Consider the following 23876-nt stretch of genomic DNA (forward strand, 5'->3'; position numbering starts at 1 on the left):
GCTCTCTCCTAGGGAATGAAGGATGGCAGCACGCCGTGCATTAAAAGCTGTTTTGGTAGATCTCAGTGGCACACTTCACATTGAAGATGCAGCTGTGCCAGGCGCACAGGAAGCTCTTAAAAGGCAAGCTATCCTCCAGGTTCAGCTGACAAATATGTTTGTAAGTGCCATTTTACCACGGCAGATCATTAGCTAAATGGATGGCCTTAAGATGGCATTTTACCAACTTACCATCTATAGGAACTGCCTTGGGTTTAGCTAGAAGATATATGCATTATAATTTCCTCCAAACATTGTTTTCTAAGCCTTTATTAGGTTTGGCCTTTTGATCCAGTCTTCGTTCTATGTGTGTGTCGTTTTCTAAGTCAGTAATGTAAATATGGGAATGACAACTCAAGATTCTACAATTTGGAATAAATACCATTGGAAAAAATCACAAATGAATCTGGAATCACAAAATAAAACACAGACAGGCATAGTGCTGCTCTCTCCTCTTTTCGCTAAGATCTAACATTGAGTGTGCAACTGCTCAAATAAAGTTTAGCTAAAGAACTTGAAATTTTAGAATTATTTCCCTCAACTAAATGCTTTTAAAGGCTAAGGACTGTCTTACATTTCTCATCTACCAACTACAGTACTAAATAGAAGTCTGGATATAAATGAGATACCCAGTAAAAGTGTGTTAAAGTAAATAGGATGTGAATGTTTGCTTCTGGGTGTCCTGAAAAAAAATACCAACTAATCGCAACAGAACTAATAACCTGTATTAATCATCTTTATCCTAAAATAATTTAGAGAAGTTTTCAACTCAGCAGTACTTAGTATGTGGTACGTATTTGCCAACCTTAAAATGTTCATAGTATGGTGTTAATCAGAAAATCTAGTGACTCATATCACAGTGCCAGTTATTAAGCCAAAAGATTGACACAAACCTCACTTTCTTTCAAGGAGCTTACCTTTCATTTGCACAATCAAGAAATACATACTTATATATCTGACAGGAGTCAGTTGGGAGTTACCGGTTAGGAGTCATAATGTTCATTTTATAGGTGGAGAAGTAGTGGACAACATGTTGTTTAAAGTGAAAAAAAATCTGTTGCACAGTTAGACTTTATCTTGACTCCTTGACATGGTTTCTGTCTGAGTTAGCTGGATGCCTGTTAATCAGTGTACTCCTGTTGGACGGAGCTTTTACTGCTTTAAAGATGAGCTTTCTACTGTAGATTGAAAGAAAAATCTTTTTATATCTGGTGAACAATGACATCTCTAAGTAGCTGTGTAAATTATAAACCTGTCATTCTGGAGGGGCAGGAGCCTACAAATTGTCATGTTGCTGGCACTGATAGGTTCTCATCCCAGAGAAATCACTGTACTAGCACTTCCAGCTTTAGTTTCTGTAAAAACAAATAGACTAAGAGAAATATAGGGACTAGTAAAATGAAAAGTTAAAAAATTAAAAATAGTGATTATTTCAGTACTTAGACTTCTTCATTTTTAGGATAATAGTAAATAGAAGTAATCAATTTCTTAAGAGATGAACCACCAAATTTAATATGTTTTGTAGAGAAGAGACCACACAGATATTATAGAGGTAATCATAATTACAGTGAATTATTTAATCATATAAATTTACTTAAAGTTCTTTTGGGTGAATTTTTTTTTTTTTTTTGAGACGGAGTCTCGCTCTGTGGTCCAGGCTGGAGTGCAGTGGCGCGATCTCGGCTCACTGCAACCTCCACCTCCTGGGTCCCGGTTCAAGCAATTCTCCTGCGTCAGCCTCTCGAGTAGCTGGGATTATAGGCATGCACCACCATTCCCAGATAATTTTTGTATTTTTAGTAGAGACGGTGTTTCACCATGTTGGCCAGGCTGGTCTTAAACTCCTGACCTCGTGATTTACCCACCTTGGCCTCCCAAAGTGCTGGGATTACAGGAGTGAGCCACTGCGCCCGGCCTGGGTAAATATTTAAAAATCTCTTTTCTGTTTTATTTACTTGCTTGATTTGAATTGTGATTATCACTTTCATGCCTTGCGGCCTTTTAGGGGCAAGTATAAAATAAAAGCAACAGGGTATTAATATAAAAATCTAAATTGTAGCTAAATTAAAATTATTTTTAAATTTTTTATTGAAACACTATAGGACCAAGAAAATAATTTACACTTTTAAAGAAGGTTAGACTATCATGAATCCTTTCTCTGATACCTGATTGCCAGTTTAGGTTTCAAGAGCACATCTTGGAATCAAATCAATCATGTATGTAAGTAGTTTGAAGGGAAAACAGATTTTGGTCTATAAAAATAGAATGTTGCTTTGAGCTATCCAGGTAGTTTCTCTTTATAAACTTAGTAACCCATTAGTGCTTAGGCAGTCTCTAAAGATATTCTGAGGTGTCTTCTGCTCTCTTAGTGTAGGAAATCAAACACTGTACCAAGATAACCTAAATATGGAGTTCTTGTCTCAGCTTTACTGCCACCCAGCTGTATAAAGCTGGGCAAATTGCTTAACTCCTCTAGGCCTCTAGTTTTTCATCCTTAAGAAGAGAGGGTGGCACCAGTAGATAATCTTTAAAATACCTTTCACCTCTCATATTTGTATGAGTTTTTTTGTTTTCTCCTTTACTAAACTCTGCAATAGAATGCAGTTAAAGTATAAAAGGTCCTCAGAAAAGGTAAACAGCTTTAACAGTTCGACTTTACAGCCTTTGGAAGTGAAGCTGCCCACAGGGTGTAGATAATTTGTAAGCAACTCTGGATAATTTTTTAAAAATTATCCAGAGTTGTTGTTGTTTTAAAAACGCAACAACAACAACAACAACAAAACCTTTTGGCCATAAAAACATTTGACACAGTTTTAACAAATTAGGAGGTTTTATGGGGCCAGAATATAAAAGCTGCCTTTTGACTTGTGAATTTTGCTTCTCTAGGTTACGTGGTACTTCTGTAATCATTAGGTTTGTGACCAATACGACCAAAGAGAGCAAGCAAGACCTGTTGGAAAGGTTGAGAAAATTGGAATTTGATATCTCTGAAGATGAGATATTCACATCTCTGACTGCAGCCAGAAGTTTATTAGAGCAGAAACAAGTCAGACCTATGCTGCTAGTTGATGATCGGGCACTACCTGATTTCAAAGGTTGGAAAGATTTGGAAAGTTTAAAATTTAGATCTTTATATGTACTTAAAAATAATTTTTAAAACTAGATGTTTAGAGATGTTTATTCTGATTTCCCTGTTATTATTGAATATTTGGTAATACTGATAGTTTGAATCTAATTGGCATTTCCCAAACCTTTTTTGACTGTAACCCATAGTAAGAGAAACACATTACATAGTAACCTAATATGTATCTTTATGTGTGTCTTTATGTAAGTTAAGCAATGCTTATTCTTGCTGTATAACATGTATTTTGTTTTCTTTTTGGTTTGATTGTTTATTTTATTATAATGCTGCTTGAGCCCTCCAAATTAGTTTTACAATCTAATAATAGATCACAACCCATAGTTTGAAAAAACACAGGTCAAAATTACTTTGACTATTGTAATCTAATCCTCAATGCAGGAGCCACTATATTAACTTGATTAAATGAGATATGCCAAGATCTCTTTGTTTAAAGTAGATGTCATTCTGGATAGTGTGAAGTTTTTACAAGTGAACATGAAATATTTTTCAATCAAGAGAAAAGTGTTTCTCTTTGGAAAAGTCAACAGGTTCTGGAAGAATATCATAGTTTTGTGAAGCTTTGCCACATTGCCTCTTTTCAGGGAGAATACTCAAGAGTGAAATGACACAATACAGAAAATGGGGTGTAAGTTGAGCATGGCTATAGAGTTGGGCAGACCTCAAAACTAATACAACAGTGTACCAATCAGAATTATTATTTGCAAGGAATAGAAACAAACTTTGGCTGAATTAAACAGAAAATAAATTTATTAAAAGCATCTGAGTGCTGATGGGAATATAAAATGACATGAAGCCTATGGAGAGGAATTTGGCAGTAGCTAGCAAAATTACATATGAAGCAGCACTTGTAGGAATCTATCTTTAAAATATAGTTACAAAAATACACAATGACATAGAACAAGGTTATTCATTACTACCTTATTTGTAATAACAAAAGATTGGAAACAACCCAAATGTTTATCAGAAGGGACTGATTGAATAAACTGATATATTCACAAAATGGAATGGTTTGTAGCTGAAAATTAAATAATGATGACGAGTTCTATCTCTTGGTAAGGAGTGCGCTGCATAGGATGTATTAAATGAAAAAAGTAAGGTGTCGAAATCTTTACACATTGTCTGTGTAGGAAAATGAGAAGAAAATGGATATACATATTTTGTCTTGTATTTGTAAAAGGAAGCCAAGGAAGGATAAATGAAAAACTAATAAAAAGGCTTACCTAAAGGGGAAGTGAGGGAGGAGGGATGAATCAAGAGAGGAGGTTTTTAAAAAGTCCCCATTACATATTTTGACTTTGGAACCATGTGAATATTTTATATAATGAAAAGACAAGTGAAAAACCAGCCTCTAAATAGAAATGAACTTAACTCTGTATCAGGCTGATGACATCACCACTCAGAGAAAAGAATTACTTTAAATGACTTTAAAGTACAGTATTTTAACCTGTTCATCCATAGTGGGATAGATAAATTCTAAGGACAAAAGAACTACAAAGAGATCTTAAACTTCATTCAGGAGTCTTATTGTTATTAGTAATACTGGTATTTTTTTTTTTAATTAAAGGCATATATGGGACAAAGTGAAGTAGTAACTATTAGATTTTAAGAGTCAGTGAAAAGAGATGCAAATGTAAAAATCAAGTAAGTTAAATAAAAGTTGTGTATTGCTACTTTTAAATAGAAAATATAGTTATCAACACCTTTTTTCTCTTAAATAATACATACTGTGTAATCCTCCACTGGAAGGGCCTAAAGCAGTGATAATGCAGTGCTCAGACTGTGGTATCTACTGTCATTTCCCATTGTAGTTCTTTGGAAAAATTACTGATTTCAGATCTGGACAGACACTGTATGAGTCTGGAATAGCTTATTGTGTTAGCAAAGAAACTACTGGAGAATACTCATGGCTACTGGTAAGGAGGAAGTTGGAAAGCCTGGATATGTACATCCAATAAGAGAGGCAAATAGGAATTGGTTTATGGATAATCCATGGAACCTTTAATCAGACTTTTAATAATTATGGAGAATGTACTTGTTTGATTATCATGTCTGAAGTTCTGTTATAAAATGCCAAGGCCTTTAATTTAAAAAAAAATTCTGAAACTAAAAGTAGATTAGGCATTATGTAGAAAACTGTAGACTCTGCAGTGCATTTCATATTAATTATGAACATGTTAACCTCAGTTGTGTCAATTAGAAAGTCTAATTCCCTTGCCTTTTAGATTCTCAGTCTCTTATCTGTTGCTATCGATCTGATAGTTCATAGGGAACTCATGGCAGTTCTTGTTGATTGTAATCTGTAAAGCATTTTAAAGTAAGAAATTGTTATTTGAGGACATCAGGTTACAATTTTCAATTCAGATCTTCTGGTTACTGAGTACCTGTAGACTGTGTACAAGGAATATGGGAAAATACTAGATTTTCCTTCTTTCTTTTCCCCTCCCAACCCCTGTTTCCCTCTCCCTCTCCCTCTGTGTACTCTTGTGCTTCCAAAATACACTGGGGAGGATAATTTGTTAAATTTTAGATTATGGCTATAGCATAAGTTTGCACTTGATTGACTAGAACTATTTTGTTTTAAATGTGACGTTGCTTTTAATTGCATTTTCAACAATTATATTTTTTTCCATTCCCAGGAATAAAAACAAGTGATCCTAATGCTGTGGTCATAGGATTGGCACCAGAACATTTTCATTATCAAATTCTGAACCAAGCATTCCGGTAAATCTAGCTATTTATTTTTCATTTCATCATATAGTCCCCTTCTTCCTTTCCTTTGTCATGATCATGAATGGGTTTATGTGTTTTACTTTCTGGCCACCTAAATTGTACATTAGGACAGACATCTTCAAGATCAACATAAAATAATATTTATTACTATCTTGACTTTTGTGTGTGTGTAATATTTTTTTTGTTTTTGTTTTGTTTTTGAGATGGGGTCTCACTCTGTCACCCAGGCTGGAGTGCATTGACATAATCATGGCTCAACACAGCCTTCATCTCCCCAGGCTCAGGCTTGGGTGGTCCTCCCATCTCAGTTTTTATATTTTTAGTAGAGATGGGATTTCGCCATGTTGCCCAAGATGGTCTCGAACTCCTGGGCTCAAGCCATCTGCCCACCTCAGCCACTCAAAGTGCTGGGATTACAGGCATTTGCCAGCATGCCCAGTCAGCAGTTTTTTCTTTTATTATTACTCCTGTGATTCTCCATTTACTATGCTAATCTCCAAAGGAAAACATTATCCAGGATAATTCACCAAAAACAATAAATGTGATTCTACCTCCAGTGAGAATCCAGGCTATGGAAAAGAGTTGACACATTTGACCACACTTTAAAAGAAATTTATTTGATGGGTGGTAATGATACAGTGAGCTGGAATAGTGGCAGTGGGGATGAAGAAAAACAGATTCAGATACCATCAACATGTCTTGCTTTGGAGTTTAGTCAGTGAAGTAGAAGAGTGCCACAAGGGTACATCCAGATTTCTAACCTGAGCAAGTAAGATAAAGAACCCTTGGTTTGGAATTTAAGAGGTGATGAGTTTAGGTTTGGCCTGCGGAATATCCAAGCTGAGAGACATCACTGGCTGTGGGTGGAAGAAGAACTAGTACATAAGATGTTACAAATCTTCAGTTAATGTGTGCGTTTCACTTAAATGAACTTTTTGCTGCTACTTCTAAAAGGAAGGCTGCATAATACTTGTTCTCATACTTCCCAAGATAAATTGGATCAGAATTTATCTGCAGATCTGCTGTAGAATGAGATTGCAACTTTTTCCTTTGAATTTTGTAGTTTTTCTTGTTTTGCCTTTTATTTCTTGTTAAACCATATAATTTACCTTTGAATGTATGTCAAATATATAGTTCAAAATGTTACATAGAGATATACTGAACTAACTTAGAAAAAATTTTTAATAGCCTGGTAAAGTTTTTATATTTAACTGCAGGAATGCTATTTAAAAAACCCAGAATTTTCTTACCAGTGCAAGGATCTGTAAGAACCATTCTAACTTATACATTATATAGAATTCATTTCTTCATGGATGTACTACAGAATTAGAATATTTATAGGAGACTGTAAACATTTATTTGTGACTCTAGTCACTATGATAGTCAAGCCCTTGTTTAAAAGGAGCAAACTCACTTTTTACAGTTGTTCAGTATCTGTTTACTGTAATTATTTCCTGGACATTCACTGTTATGCCAGCTCACTTGAAGATGTACTTCAGTGTATATGATATTAAAATTACTTTTGCTTCCCCTGCTTTTTCAATTATCCTACTTTGGCTTTTGGTTGAGTGGGGAGAGACTATGCTATCTGCTCCTTAAGTAAGTTCTACAACTGTACCAATATCAGTTTTCATTTGAAACAAAGAATCTGCCATTATTTCTTCTGAATTTATTCCTTCTACCTTTCACTCATCTAAAGGTAGATACTAAACTCTACTATCTACCTTTAGTAGAGGTGGGGTTTTACCATGTTGGCCAGGCTGGTCTTGAACTCCTAACTTCAAAAAAAAAATCCCAATTCAAGGAAAAGATACTGATTTTAGCTGGTAATTTGGGAAGGACATATTTAATAGGAAATTGAGAGGTCTCTGTCTTAGATGAATACTAGACTCAGGGTAATAAAAATGTATGTTGACATAATATTGACTTTGTAATTGCTTGGATGCTGTCTAATTAGTACACTTTCCTAACCATATTGATTTTTTAAACACTACATTTTAAAACATTACAGTGTACTTATAGGTCAACCCTAATTTCACAAATGCACTTAACAGCTGGGTGGAGAGTTAACAAAAGGATTTTAGGTCTTGCCCTTCTTTGCATATTGATGTTTCCACAGGGACTGCCTTCCAACCAATGACTGCAGCTGTTTGGATTGTGTGTGGCAAATGTAGACATCTCAAATGAACCACCGATTAGTTAAATTACTGTTTAGGCTGATAATGACAATAAACATTGGATTTTAAAGCCCATTGCATGCCAGCTTCAGGGGCACGTTACATCAAAGCAGATACATCAACTTTCACATTACGCTGCATCTTATTTACTGTGTTTTTAATGGATAGCCCTCCACAAAAATGCATAGTACAGCCTTTCTACAAATATCTCTTAAATGCCTAAATGGAATTGAGAATAGACATTTTTTTTTTTTTTTTTTTTGAGGTTGAATCCCACTCTGTCGCCCAGGCTGGAGTGCAGTGGTGCTATCTCAGCTCACTGCAACCTCTGCCATCTGGGTTCAAGCAATTCTCATGTCTCAGCCTTCCAAGTAGCTAGGACTGCAGGTGCATGCTGCTACACCCAACTAATTTTTGTATTTTTAGTAGAGGTGGGGTTTTACCATGTTGGCCAGGCTGGTCTTGAACTCCTAACTTCAAGTGATCTGCCCACCTCAGCCTCCCAAAGTGCTGGGATTACAGGCGTGAGCAACACTCCTGGTGACAATAGATTTTAAAGAACTGATTTTGAGGAAGGATATGACTCAGTTATAGCTGATAGATATGATATGATTTGGGTATGAATTTTATAAAACATTCAAATCCAAAGAGCCGTTGGTAGTTTTTTTTTCCTTTTACCCAGTACTGAAAGATATAAAGAACAATGTAATGAATACCTGTATGCCTATCAACCATTTTGAAAAACAGAAATTATTGACACGTTTGACACCCTTACGTATCCCTTCCCAATATTATCAACCAGGACCCATAGGTAATTAGAATTATTAATTTAGTGTTTATCATTTTTATGTATTTCTTTATATTTATAACATGTAAGTAGATATTCTTAAATAGTATATAGTATTATTTTTGTATGTTTTATACTGTATGTTTTCATTGATTTGCTTTCTTCCCTAGTAATATTGTGTGATTCATTAGTGTGAATATCCATAGCTCTAATTCATTGATTTTCACAACAATATTACTCATAGTACCTTATACTAAAATTTTAAAAAATTTTTAATTTTTAAAAAATTTCAATAGCTTTTGGAGTACAAGTGGTTTTTGGTTACATGGCTGAATTACATAGTGGTGAATTCTGAGATTTTAGTGCAGCCATTACCCTAGTAGTATACATTATCCCCAATATCTAGTTTTTTATCCCATACCTCCTTCCACCCCTCCTCTTCTGAGTCTTCAGAGTTCTTTAAACCACCCTGTTTGCCTTTTCTTACTCATAGCTTAGCTCCCACTTATAAGTGAGAACATACAGTGTTTGTTTTTCCATTCCTGAGTTATTTCACTTAGAATAATGGCCTCCAGCTCCATCCAAGTTACTGCAAAAGACATTTTTTTCCCTTTTTATGGCTGAGTAGTACTCCATGGTGTATATATGCCACATGTATATTTTTACCAACTTTACCGACTCATTGGCCAATGGGCAGTTAGGTTGGTTTCACATCTCTGCAATTGTGAATTGCGTTGCAGTAAACACACATGTGCATGTGTCTTTTTCATACAGTGACTTATTTTCCTTTGGATAGATACCTAGTAGTGAGATTGCTGGATCAAGTGGTAGATCTACTTTTATTTCTTTAAGGAATCACCATGCTGTTTTCCTTAGAGGTTGTATTTTACATTCCCACCAGCAGTGTATAAGCATTCCTCTTTCACCACGTCCACACCAACATCTGTTGTTTTTTGACTTTTCAGTAATGGCTATGCTTGCAGGAATAAAGTGGTTTTAATATCTCATTGTGCTTTTAATTTGCATTTCCCTGCCTTAAAGTTTTGTTTTCATCTTCATACCAGAGTTAAAAACCCAAAGTTTGGCCGAGTGTGGTTGCTCATGCTTGTAATCTTAGCACTTTGGGAGGCCAGGGTGGGTGGATCACCCGAGGTCAGGAGTTTAAGACCAACCTGGCCAACGTGGTGAAACCCCATCTCTACTAAAAATACAAAAATTAGCCAGGTGTGGTGGCACGTGCCTGTAGTCTCAGCTACTGACTGGGGAAGCTAAGGCAGGAGAATCGCTCGAACTCAGGAGGCGGAGGTTACAGTGAGCCAAGGTAGCGCCACTGCACTCCAGCCTAGGCCACAGAGTGAGACTCCACCTTGAAAAACCCCAGAACCCAAAAAACCCAAAATTTGAGCATTTAGGTAATGGACCAATTATAATTGAACTCGATGATTACTATTAGGAAAAAGACAAACAGGTCACTTATAATCTAACCTGAACTTAGTATTAACAAGGCTAAAAAATATCTAATCATAAAGTTAATATATCCTCATTGTGGAAAAGTTTAAATGCTCAAGAAAGATAAATTAAAAATTACCTATAACCCTGCCACCTAAAGAGAACCACAGTTAACATTTTACCACACAGCTAGTTTCTTTGTTTCTATGCCCATACATGTTTACGCAAAATTTCGAATGTATGTATACCATGTAGTAACATGCTTTTTAAAAACCTAATGTATTGTGCATGCTTCATCATCTTCCTAAATATTATACTAAAACCTATTTGATTCCTACAAAATATTCTATTTTAAGAAGCACAATGAAAATTGCTTTGCCACAAGTTCCTATTACTGTTGGTATTCCAGATTTTTGAAATTTGTTTTAAAAAACTTCTGAGAACATGTATTTATGCCTTCCTCATGATTTTTTTTTTCAGAAGTATAGTTGCCAGGTGAAGGAATTTTGGGAAAAAATTACATGGAATTGCTTAGCCTAGAAAAAGTTTGAGGCTTTTTTTCCCTAATTGAGCAGCAGCTCTCCAGCTCCTAGAGGAGCGTATTAAAATGTCATTATACCTGAAGAGAAATGGCATCACAACTTTCACGTTTAAATGTATAGGCAAAGGCTATTTCAGAATAATGTTACTTGAAGTTTTGTTGATGACATTCTTCCCATAATTGCTATAGAGTTTTAGAGTCCTCCAAAAGTCTTAGAGATGTACAGATTTTTTTTTTTAATTTTTCAGGATGAGCTTCTTATCACCGTAAGTGGTCTTTGTTGACTGTTGGATTGCTTGCTTTCACCTATCTCCTTCTTAAGGAAAAATTATAAGTTTAATTACTCCAGTATACTCAGTCCTTAGTAAAAGGAAGAAAAGAAAGAAAACAAACAAAAATGGCCTCAGTACTGTATTTGTACAGTAACTCCTGAATCTTTTCTGAGTACCTGGAGCCCTGAGCATGAGAAATCGCAGAAAAGTGTAGCAACAGGATTTAAATTAGAAATATATCTGTGGGCTTTTCCCATTTTTGAAAGGGTTGACTGCTATGCAGTATTCTTAATAGTCCATGCTGCAAAATATTATGAAATACTTTGGAGGTGATAAATTGTTTTAAGATTTCAAAACTTGAGATATTTAAAGCATTTCATTAGTGTGTGTGGGAGAAGAAGTTTATATGCAGATCTGAAAATCGTAGAATACAGAATTGAGTTGAATATCAGAATCATTGTTCTTATTTTGTAGTTTGAGTATATATTTACCAGGCAGTTCCTGCTACTCTAAATAAAAAGTTCATGTGAATAAACCATAAAAATGTATTGTTACTGATTTTTCTAATTGAGGTATAACATGCACTGTACGTTATACAAATTTTAAGAATGTAACTCAATACAATTTTACACATAGATATACCTATGTAACCCCATTTGGTGACCAAGATATAGAACATTTTCAGCATCCCTGGTAGCTCTCTTTCCCAGTCAGTACCCTCCTTCCCCAGGATAACCATTGCTCTGACTTCTATCATTATTGCCAGTTCTTAATCTTCATATGACTGAAATCATAGAATCATAGTGTTTTTTTGGTCTGCTTTTGAGATTTATCCACGTTTTTGCATGCACCAGTACTTTGGTTTTTATTTTGCTTCTTTGTTGTTGTTGTTTGTATAGTAGTAGTCTATTATATGAATATTCCACAGTTTATTTATTCATTCTGCTGTTAATGGACATGAGTTGCTTCCAGTTTGGGCTGTTATGAATAAAACTGCTGTGAACATTCTTGTATATGTCCTCTGGGGGACATTTGCATTCAGTTCTCTTGGGTACATATCTAGAAGTGAAATTGCTAGCTAGTAGAATAGGTAATTGTTTAGTTTTAGTAAATATTGCCAAACAGTTTTCCAAAGTGATTGTACCAAGTTCTACATTCTTGCTAGCTACAAATGAGAGTTCCAGTGCTTCACATTCTCTGTTTAATAGTAGCTGTTCTGTTTGGTGTATATGGTGGTATCTTTATTGAGTTTCTATTTGTTTTTGTTTTCATTTTGTTGTTGTTGTTGTTGTTTTTCAAAGACAGGGTCTCACTCTGTCACCCAGGCTAGAGTGCAGTGGCACTATCATAGCTCACTGTATCCTCAAACTCCTGGACTCAAGAGGTCCTCCTGTCTTAGCCTCCCAAGTAGCTAGGACTACAGGTGTGTGCCACCACACCTGGCTCATTTTTAATTTGTTTTTGTAGAAATGGGGTTTTGCTGTGTTGCTAGATGGTTTCAAACTCCTGACCTCAAGTGATCATCTTGCCCCAGTCTCTCAAGTGCTGAGATTGCAGGTGTGAGCCACTACATCCAGCCTCAGTTTCAATTTGTATTTCTCTGATGAGTAATATTGAAACCTTTTCATGTATTTATTAGCCATTTGGATATCTTTTGTATATTTTCTGATTGGGTTGTCTTTTACTTACAGATTTGTCAGAGTTCTTCATGTGTTATGTCTGTGAGACTTTGGTTCAATATGTGTACCACAGATATCCCTGTCTTTGTTTTGCCTTTTCATTGTCTTAATAGTATGAGAACATCAAGTTCTTAATTTTGATGTAGTTTAATTTGTCAGTATTTTCTTCTGTTCTAAGAAATTTTTGCCTACCCCAAGGTCATGAAGATATTTTCCTGTTTTCTTCTGTAAGCTTTGTTGTTTTACTTTTAACAATTAGGTATAGAATCTATTTTGAATTAATTTTTGTGAATTGTGTGAAATAGAAGTTCATTTTTATCTGTAGATATTCAGTTGTTCCAGCAACATGTATTGCAAAGATCCGTTCTTTTCCCCATTGAATTGCAATTATGCTTTTCACATAAATCAAGTGACTAGATTCTTTATCTGTACTTATGCCATTCCACACTGTCTTGATTATTGTAGCTTCATAATAAGCCTTAATATCTGGTAATGTATATCCTCCATCTTTATTCTTTAAGATTTTCGTGGCTATTCTACATCCCTTGTATTTCCATACAGATTTTGAAGTCAACTTGTTAATTTCCACAAAGTCTGCTAGAAATTGATGCTTCATTAAATCTATGGATTTGGGTAGTATTTATATCTGTACAACAATATATCTTCCAGTCTACGAAAATAAAATGTATCTCTATTTATTTGGGTTTGTTTATTTTTTTACATTTGCTCTCATCAATGTTTTATAGTTTTTAGAATGTGTGTCTTAGATATTTTGTTAACTTAATTCTTGTCTTTCATGTTGTTTGATGCTATTGTAAATTGTATTCTTGTTTTTGTTTTTCTGAGATGGAATTTTGCCCTTGTTGCCCAGGCTAGAGTGCAATGGTGTGATGTCAGCTCACTGCAACCTGCACCTCCCAGGTTTAAGAGATCCTCCTGCCTCAGCCTCCCTTACAGGCATGTGCCACCATGCCCAGCTAATTTAGGTATTTTTAGTAGAGATGGTGTTTTTAGTTTCACCATGTTGGCCAGGCTGGTCTCAAACTCTTGACCTTGTGATCCACCTGCCTTCACCCCTTAGAGTGTTGGGATTATAGGTGTGAGCCACTGTGCCTGGCCTTGTATTTTGTTAAATTTCATTTTTATTTATTGCTAATACATAGAAAACTAATTGGGTTTTTGTATGTTTATATTGTATACAGCAGTCTTCTTCCATTTACTTGCTAATTGTAATACAGTTTTGTATTAATAGAATCTTTTGGATGGCATTTTCTACATAGAAAATTGTAGACAATAATGACAATTATGTCTCCTTCCAATGTTAAAATTGTTTTCATTTTTATTGCTTTCTTACATTGTCTGGGACTTCTAGTACACTACCAAACAGATGTGGTAATAGTAGATAGCCTTATCTTCTAAAATTCAGGGGTAGAACTTTCAGTATTTCACTTCTTTCAGTATTTCTTACTAGGTCAATAAGCTATATTTGTTTGTTTTTTAATCCCAAAGACTTCAAAACTGTGGCTTTTTTTTTTTATTCTGATTATAATTAGAAGTAGCAGTGTTGACATTGTCTTAAATCTTCTATTTTAATTTTTCATTTTATCTTTCACTTTGGATGTATAGTATTCTTAGATTTCTATTTTATGTGGAACATTGAGTCTTTACAAATTCATTATGTTTTTTTCAGTAATTAATGAGAGAATTACTGTGTCAGTGAAATTGGAGGTATTTGGGGGGTTTCAATTAATTAAATGTTAATGGGATTTTCCTTTGGTATTTTTCATGACTCACTAGTTTTAATTTGAACTTTTGATAGTTTATGTTTGTTGAGTTGATTGGTATTACTTTTAAATGTGTTGAATGTTAACACTTTGGCATTACTTTAGTTCAGCGATTCTCAATCAGGGATAATTTTGCCCCCTAAGGAATATTTGGTAACATTTGGAGACATTTTTGGTTGTCATAACTGAGGGAGAGGGGTGCTACTGGCGTATGGTGGGTAGAGACCAAAGATGCTGCTAAATACCGTGTAATATATAGGTCAGCCCCCACAACAGGCATTTTCTGGCCTAAAATAGTAGTGCTGAAAAACCCTGATCTAATTTAATTTAGCACTTCCTTTGAAACTGAAGCCCACAAATGTGAAGTTACTTGCCATTATTTATTTTTAGTATAATTATTATACTTCTTACGTTTATGTATAAAAATAGTTGTCATAGCCGGGCACGGTGGCTCATGCCTGTAATCCCAGCACTTTGGGAGGCCAAGGCAGGCGGATCACAAGGTCAGGAGATCGAGACCATCCTGGCCAACATGGTGAAAACCCGTCTCTACTAAAAATAAAAAAAATAGCTGGGCCACAGTGGTACGTGCTTGTAATCCCAGCTACTCGGAAGGCTGAGGCAGGAAAATAGCTTGAACCAGGGAGCCAGAGGTTGCAGTAAGCCGAGATCACACCACTGCATTCCACCCTGGTGACAGAGTGAGATTCTGTCTCAAAAAATAAAGTAGTTCAGGAAACAGAGGCATACAGAGGCTCATCCATGATTTAATTTATTGAATAAACATTTACCAAAAAGTACCACTTGTTTTTTTTTTTAAGTAGGAAGTACAGTGATGACTATAACTGATAGGCATTATGGAGACTGTATTCTAGTGAGGAAGGCAGACCAAACACAGTAGGATAAAAATTACCAATCGTGGCGAGTGATACGAAGAAAAAAAGGGTTGAGATAGAAATCAAATGTGAGGAGGGAGTCCATTTTATTTAAAGAGAGATTGAAAATGACTTCTTTGATTTGCTGACATGTAAGCTGAAACCTGACAAATGAGCAGAAGAAATCTATGTGAAAAGTATGGGGAACCGTTTCAGGTAGACGGGGCATCATGTGGGGGCTGAAGCAGGAAAGACTTTGACATTTTTTGAGGGAGTGAGAACAGAGTATTGTGGCTGGAGCTTAGTCAGTGATTGGGAAAAGTAACTTGAGATGAGAGTGGAGTTGTGGGGTTGGGGGCAGATGGGGCAAGGCCTAAGGCCCTAAGATAGGGCAAGGACTGTGCTAAGGACTTTACTGGTTGCAGTGAGAAGCTATTAAAGAATTTTGAGCAGGGAAGGGACATGATCACATCTATCTGCACTTTTCAAAACTCCCACTATTGTTTATACAGTGGATTGGAATAATAGGTCAAGAGTAAAATGCAGGAAGACTGGTTGTAAGGCTATTACAGTTCAGGTGAAGGAGTAAGACAGTTTTGAGATATTTTAATTTTTGTTTCCCAATTGGAAGTTACTGGATTTCCTAGTGAATAGGGATGTGGAGGTGGTGGGAGAAAGTGAGAAATCAAGGATGACTGCTAGGGTTCTGGCTTGAGTAACTGGGAGAAAATTACTGAGATGGGAAAGATTGGGGAAGGAACACTTTTGGGGAGTGGGGTGAGAGGGTGAGAGGGACTTAGCAGTTTGATGTTGGACATATGGTAGGTGTTTAAACTGCAGTCTAATTCATTCATTACTTAAACAGCAGTATAATTTCATTTCCACATGCTTCATCTTCAGGGAAAATAGTTAAGTTATTTAGAACGACAGCATAGTGTTCAGGCATACCTCTTTTTATTGCACTTTGCATTATTGCGCTTCACAGATACTGCATTTTTTTTTAAACAATCTGAGTTTGCGGTAACCGTACATTGAGCACATCATCGGCACCATATTTCCAACAGCATATCCTCACTTTGTGTCTCTGTGTCACATTTTGGTAATTCTTGACAATATTTCAAACTTTTCATTATTATTATGTATTATAGTGATCTTTGGTATTACTCTTGTAATTGTTTTGGGGAGCTACAAACCACACCCATTAAGATGGCAAATTTAATGTTTTGTGTGTTCTGACTGTTCCGCCAGTCAGCTGTTCCATCTCTCTTCCTCTCCTCTGGCCTCCCTATTCTCTGAGAAACAATGATACTGAGATTACGCCAATTGATAACCCTACAGTGACCTTTAAGTGTTTAAGTGAAAGGAAGAGTCATATGTCTCTTACTTAAAGTCAGAAGCTAGAAATGAGTAAGGTTAGTAAGGCATGTTGAAAGCTGATAGGCTGAAAGATAGGCTGTTTGTGCCAAATAGCCAAGTTGTGAATGCAAAGGAAAGTTCTTGAAGGAAATTAAAAGTGCTGCTCCAGTGAGCACATAAATGATAAGAAAGCAGAACAGCCTTATCACTAATGTGGAGAAGTTTTAGTGGTCTGGATAGAAGCTCAAACCAGCCACAACATTCCCTTAAGTCTCTTCAGTTCTGGGAAGTGTAAGAGAGGTGAGGAAGCTGCAGAAGAAAAGTTTGAAGTTAGTAGATGATGGTTCATGAGGTTTAAAAAAACAAACTGTCTCCATAAACTTGCATTAAAGTGCAAGATGAAGCAGCCAATGCTGATGTAGAAGCTACAGCATGTGTACGGTGGCTCACGTCTGTAATTCCAGCACTTTGGGAGGCTGAGGCAGGTAGATCACAAGGTCAGGAGTTGGAGACCAACCTGGCCAACATAGTGAAACCCTGTCTTTACTAAATATACACAAAATTAGCCAGATGTGGTTGTGCATGCCTGTAATTCCAGCTACTCAGGAGGCCGAAGCAGGAGAGTCGCTTGAACCCGGGAGGCAGAGGTTGCAGCAGGCCAAGATCATGCCATTGCACTCTCTCACAGGCAACAGTACGAGACTCTATCTCAAAAAAAAAGCTACAGCATGTTATCCAGAAGATCTACCTATGATCATTGATAAAGGTGTCTACACTTAACAACAGATTTTCAATGTAGATGAAACAGTCTTACATTGGAAAAAGATGCCACCTAGGACTTTCATAGCTAGAGAGGAGAAGTCAGTGACTTCAAAGGACAAGCAGACTCTCTAGTTAGGGGCTAATGCAGCTGGTGACTTTAAGTTAAAGCCTGTGTTCTGTAAATGGAGTAACAAAACCTGACATCACATCTGTTTACATCATGGTTTATTGAATGTTATAAGCCCACGGTTGAGACCTACTGATCAGAAAAATAGATTCCTTTCAAAATAATACTGCTTATTGACAAAGCACCTGGTCACCCAAGAGCTCTGTTGGAGATGTGCCAGGAAATCAGTGTTGTTTTCATGCCTGTTCACACAACACCCATTCTGTCACCCACGGATCAGGGAGTCATTTGACTTTCAAGTCTTATTTAAAAGTATGTATTTTCTAAGACCATAGCTGCCATAGATAATGATTTCCTCTGATGGATCTGGGCAAAGAAAATTGAAAACCTTCCAGAAAGGATTTATCATTCTAGATGCCATTAAGAACATTCAGGATTCATGAAAGGAGGTCAAAATGTCAACATTAACAGGAGCTTGAAAGAAGTTGATTTTAACCTTCATGGATAACTTTGAGGGGTTCAAGACTTCAGTGAAGGAATTAACTGCAGATATGGTGGAAATAGCAAAATTATTGATTAGAAGTAGAGCCTGAAGATGTGACTGAATTGCTGCAACTTCATGATAAAGCTTGAATGGATGAGGAGTTGCTTCGTTTGGATGAGCAAAGAAAGTGGTTTCTTGAGTTGGAATCTACTCCTGGTGAAGATGCTTTGAACATTGTTAAAATAACAACAAAAGATTTAGCATATTACATAAACTTAGCTGATAAAGCAGCAGTAGGGCTTGAGAGGATTGGCTCACAGAAAGAGGTTCTGTTGTGGGTAAAATAACTGTTAAACAACATCACCTACTACAGAGAATTCTTTCATGAAGATTAAATTGATGCAGCAGGCTTCATTGTTGACTTACTTTGAGACATTGCCACAGTGACTCAGCCTTCAATGACTACCACCCTGATCCATCGGCAGCCATCAACATCGAGGCAAGACCTTCTACCTGCAAAAAGCTTATGACTCCCTGAAGTCTCAGATGATTGTTAGCATTTTTAGCAATAAAGTATTTTTAAATTAACATATGTATATTTTTTTAGACACAATGCTGTTGCATACTCACAGACTATGGAAAACCAAAAAATTCATGTGACTCACTTTATTGCAATACTTGCTTTATTGTGGTGATCTGTAGCTGAATCCAAAATATCTCATAGACATGCCTGTATTTGGAAGAATGCCATATGGGTTTTCAGGTTCTGGGTTCCAGCACTGGTTCTAGCTCTCCTTGATTGGTACCAGCATCTCAGATGATCTCGTCTGTAAAGTAGGGCATGTTGGACTTGATGTTCCTTTGGGTCTCTTTCAGTAATACTCTGTGACTCTATGTTTATTCTATTTTTTTTTTTAATTCTGGGGTACATGTGCAGGATGTGCAGGTTTGTTAAATAGGGAAACGTGTGCCATGGTGATTTGCTACACCTATCAACCCATCACCTAGGTATTAAGCCCAGCAGGGATTAGCTATTTTTCCTGATGCTTTCCGTCCCCAACACTCCCGACAGGCCCGAGTGTGTATTGTTCCCCTCTCTGTGTCCATGTGTTCTCATTATTCAGCTTCCACTTACAAGTGAGAACATTTAGTGTTTGGTTTTCTGTTCCTGTGTTAGTTTGCTGAGGATAATGGCATCTAGCTCCATCCATGTCTCTACAAAAGGCATGACCTCGTTCCTTTTTATAGCTGCATAGTATTCCATGGTGTATATGTACCACATTTTCTTTATCCAGTCTATCATTGATGGGCATTTGCGTTGATTTCATGTCTTTACTATTGTGACTAGTGCTACAGTGAACATATGTATGCATGTATCTGTATAATAGAATGATCTATATTCCTTTGGGTATATACCCAGTAATGGGATTACTGGGTCAAATGGTATTTCTGGTTCTAGGTCTTCGTGAAATCATATGACTCTAAATTTAAATCATCCCTTCAGCTTTCTCTTGCTGCTCTGCCTGAGATTTTTATATGGTAGCCCTGCTCCCTGGCTAGGATTTTTTTACAGTTTATTTATTCACCTGCATGGAATTTATAGCCAGAAATTTTTGAATTAGGCCTTCTTTGTGCCTTTAAAAAACAATTATATATATATATGTGTGTGTGTGTGTGTAATATATGTAATTATTATAAGAAATAATTATGTGACTTGCTCTAGAAGCAAAAACCTAAAACCCAAAAACCAGTCTAGCATTCTTCCAAATACAGGCATGTCTGTGAGATATTTTGGATTTGGTTGCAGACCACTGCAATAAAATGAGTATCACAATAAAGTAAGTCACATAATTATTTCTTATAATAATTACATAGATATTATTTTTAGAGATGGAGTCTCTCAGACTGGTCTGAAATCCTGGCCTCAAGTGAGCCTCCTACCTTGGTATCCCAAAGTGCCGGGATTGCAGGCATGAGCCACCGTGCCTGGCCTTTAACCAGCTTATAGTTAGAAAATTTTCAGATTTCCTGGTGACATATTATCTCTGTATTAAAAACAACTGTATTTTTCTATTTTGTGCTGCTATAACAATATCTCAGACCAGGTAATTTTTAAAGAACAGAGTTATTTATTATAGTTCTGGAGGCTGGGAAGTCCAAGGTCGAAGGTCCTGCACCGGGGGAAAGCCTTTCTGCTGCATCATCCTTCTATGGTGGAAGGCAGAAGGTCAAGAGAGCACGCACGCAAGAGAGGGAAGGGGCCAAACTCATCCTTCTGTTCAGGAACCCACTTTGCAATAACTAACCCACTTCCTCAGTGATGGTAGAACTCTCATGACCTAGTCACTTCTTAAAGGTCCTCCCTCTCAACACTGTTGCCCTGGGAATTAATTTCCCAACACATGAATTTTGGGGGGGGACAAGCCATAGTCACAACCAACCTTTTCTTGCCTGTCTAGTAAGTACAAGAATACTCCAAGTATTGGGGTGGCTCTATTTTATATTTTAAAAAATGTTTTAACTATAAAATATCTTTTAATCTATGTCCTAGAAAACATTTACTTTTCAGTCCATCCTCAATATGCCTTGGCTGTTCAAAGATTCAGTAAAGCCTATGCTTTGCAGAGAAGAACAGGTTAGAAGGAAGAACTGCTTCCCTGAGAGATGTACATCTTCTCTAGCTTCATGTAGAACCAGCTCCCATTTAGAGAAGTGTAGAGGAACCCACAGTTTCAGCTCTTCCAGGGAAGGCACTAAAGTACTGCCTGGGAATTAAGTACACACATCAATCAAGCTGATAAGTCTTATCCCCAGTTAATATATAATAAAATATTAACAAAGCTAAATCAAATGAGTTTTCAGTTTAGCTGTATAAGTGGAAAGCAATTTTGAGGTCTGTTGCATAAAGAATTCTAGTTCCGTGGTGGAGTAGCAAATAAGTGGGCTTGGGGGTGGGGTGACAGGAGAGGAGATAGATAAGTCACCTGTTAGTAACTCATTGCTGTCAGCTGTAGGTCTTTAAGGCCAACAGAATGGCTTTGCCAGGTTTCCCAATAATTGTATTTCAAGAGCAGCTTTAAGAAATAAATTTGTATTAATATTAGTGAATAAATTTGAAGGATCTGTTCAGTGCTGTGAGCAATTTGTAATAAGTAACAGTAAGGCCCTGTAATAGTATTGGTTTTTACTTAATAAAATATTTAATCATAAATGTCTGAATTCTGCATCTCCCACAGGAAGGCATTTCCATGCCCACTGACAAAAATAATTTAGCAGTTTCATAGTTAGCGCTTAATTACTCATAATTGTGAAGGGCAAGATATGATGAATTCTTCCTTGATAGACATACTAAATATTTTAACCAAGTATATGACTTAAAGTAAATTAAGCTAGTAAGATCATTATTACATTGGTTAAAAGCGGTTTAAGAAATATATCATGTCCCGCATGCCATTAGCTGATAATACGTGCGTACTTCTGTCATATGACTAAAGGCTGTATGATTGTGACGGATGTCAGTTGTTTTAGGTTGGGTGCTGGAAAATGAATATTAAACTTTTTGACTTGTTTTGCCTGAGTCATTAATGAGGACTCTTAGCTATATGTAGAATTTGCTTATCAAAACAATGGGAAAACTCTTTGTGTCCTTTTGTTTGATGTGAGAGTATTGTTTGTCCTATATCAGGACAAAGGAAGGGACCTGACAGAGAAGGGTCTCCCGTAAATCTTGTTCTTCAGCGAAGATGGCCTGATTTGCAAAATAATGTTGAAAGCAGTCAAAAGGTAAAAGAAGGAAAAGTGCAAGCAGAAACTCTTTGTGAAACACTTCATTAAAAATTTCTGAATTAAAAAGAAACTTATATTTTGGAGTAGAGGAAACAAGAGTCCAGATATTTTAGGAGTTAATATGTCACTGCAGCAACACTTGTGTAGTGTTGTAAAAGGCTCAGGAGCCTACTGCCTACCATTGGGGAAGGTTGAAACAACTTGTCTCATTAAGTTAAGCTTCTTCCCTTGAGTGTCTTATTTGCGTTAGTTCTCTTAATTCTCTTTCCCTAGTGATTTGGGTAAAGTGTCTGAAACCACTAAAGGTAAAAGGTTGAAGCAATCCCAAATTTAATAATCTATCACCTTTCTTTAGTGTATCTGAGTGTAATTCCCAGCAGTTCTTTGTGAATTCATTAGAAGACAGCAAGTCATTAAAAGTTAATAAGAAACTATTTGTTTCTGTGGGTGTGAATAAAGCCACTTTGTAAGTCTGACATTCATTCCAGACATAAAAGCCTTGCTTTCAGCTGGTTTCCTTTTGTTGTTGTTGTTGTTCTCTCTAGGTTACTCCTGGATGGAGCACCTCTGATAGCAATCCACAAAGCCAGGTATTACAAGAGGAAAGATGGCTTAGCCCTGGGGCCTGGACCATTTGTGACTGCTTTAGAGTATGCCACAGATACCAAAGCCACAGTCGTGGGAAAACCAGAGAAGACATTCTTTTTGGAAGCATTGCGGGGCACTGGCTGTGAACCTGAGGAGGCGGTCATGATAGGAGATGTAAGTAAAAGAACCCAGGAGGTGCTCCCGGCTCAACTGCCATGCTGGGAGAGGAAGGGGACATTCTGTTACTGACAATGTAGACAGTGTAAATGGCTACTTATAAAACGAGGTTTCCTGTCAGTGGTATTCTTCTGAAGAACTGAAATTTTTATTATTTCTGACATTTCTTCATAGTGTAATGGGAGATTTGTGTTATACATACATACATATATATATAGTTAACTCTGGAAATATGTATAAATATATTTTTATATATATAATTCAAAAAACCATTTATATTGCAAGTCAACTGAATGCTTTAAATGTCTTTTTGAGGAAAACCTCTACACAAATGAGAACCTATACCAAAGAATTCTACCACTACTGTTTTTTCTCTTACATGCTTTATGGAAGAACTTCTCTATCTGTGTGCCACAAATAGCTAAAGATATTGATCACCTTAGCCCTTTGAGTGGCAGGGCTGAGCCTGGGATGATTAGAGGCCCTGGCTGGTCATCTGTGGGCGTGAGCACCTTGTCAGTTTACCCCAGTGTACTAGGCAAACGTACTTCCCATGTATGTCATGATAGGAAAAGAGCTAGAAAGCACACTGCCACATGGTAAGTTGGTGGCCAGGATTATATTTCAATTTTTAAATAACAACGTGTGAAGCTGGGAGGGATCATCACAGATGTCTGGTCCAAAACTTTCATTTTATAGACTGGGAAACAGAAGCCCAAAGAGGTGAATCTCCAACCCTGAATTCCCATAGCTAATTAGCACAGTTGGAAGTAGAACTTGAGTTCGGGACTCCCTCCCTAGCTGTCTAACTTGTGATGGTGGAAATGCATCACAGTTTTCCTGATTTTATCTTCTGTTTTTATAATCATTCACTTAAAATTGAATAGGATAATCACTGCGCTCACTAGTATTTTGAGAAACTATCTTTTTAGTCATTTTTAGAAATCACGTGTTCCTCTTGGCAAGCCTTTAGCTGCCTTAAATGTGTCTAAAGAAGTGGTTATTTGAGCTGGAGACTTCAGAATGCTTTATCCCGGGAGATGCTCACCCTGGGACAGGATGAGAGGTGGAAAGGGATGCAACAGCTGTGTTCAGCTGCATGGAGGATTGTTGGTTATCCA

The 23876-nt window shown here is 36.7% G+C and overlaps 1 protein-coding gene across 2 annotated transcripts in view; it reads left to right on the forward strand.

Moving 5' to 3' along the window:
* HDHD2 (haloacid dehalogenase like hydrolase domain containing 2) overlaps positions 1-23876 on the forward strand; it is a 50889-nt gene that overhangs the window by 19912 nt on the left and 7101 nt on the right. The window contains exons 2-5 of one of the 2 annotated variants that reach the window (XM_012440851.3): positions 13-123; positions 2926-3134; positions 5818-5902; positions 22536-22752. In XM_012440851.3, coding sequence (XP_012296274.1) covers positions 23-123; positions 2926-3134; positions 5818-5902; positions 22536-22752 — 612 coding nt within the window. In that variant the 5' untranslated portion in view covers positions 13-22. The remainder of the gene's footprint in view (positions 1-12; positions 124-2925; positions 3135-5817; positions 5903-22535; positions 22753-23876) is intronic. The other variant, XM_064379207.1, reaches the window with a different exon arrangement.

The sequence above is a fragment of the Aotus nancymaae genome, unplaced genomic scaffold (assembly GCF_030222135.1).
Source record: "Aotus nancymaae isolate 86718 unplaced genomic scaffold, 86718_ANA_hifiasm-v0.15.2.pri h1tg000020l, whole genome shotgun sequence".
Lineage (NCBI taxonomy): Eukaryota > Metazoa > Chordata > Mammalia > Primates > Aotidae > Aotus > Aotus nancymaae.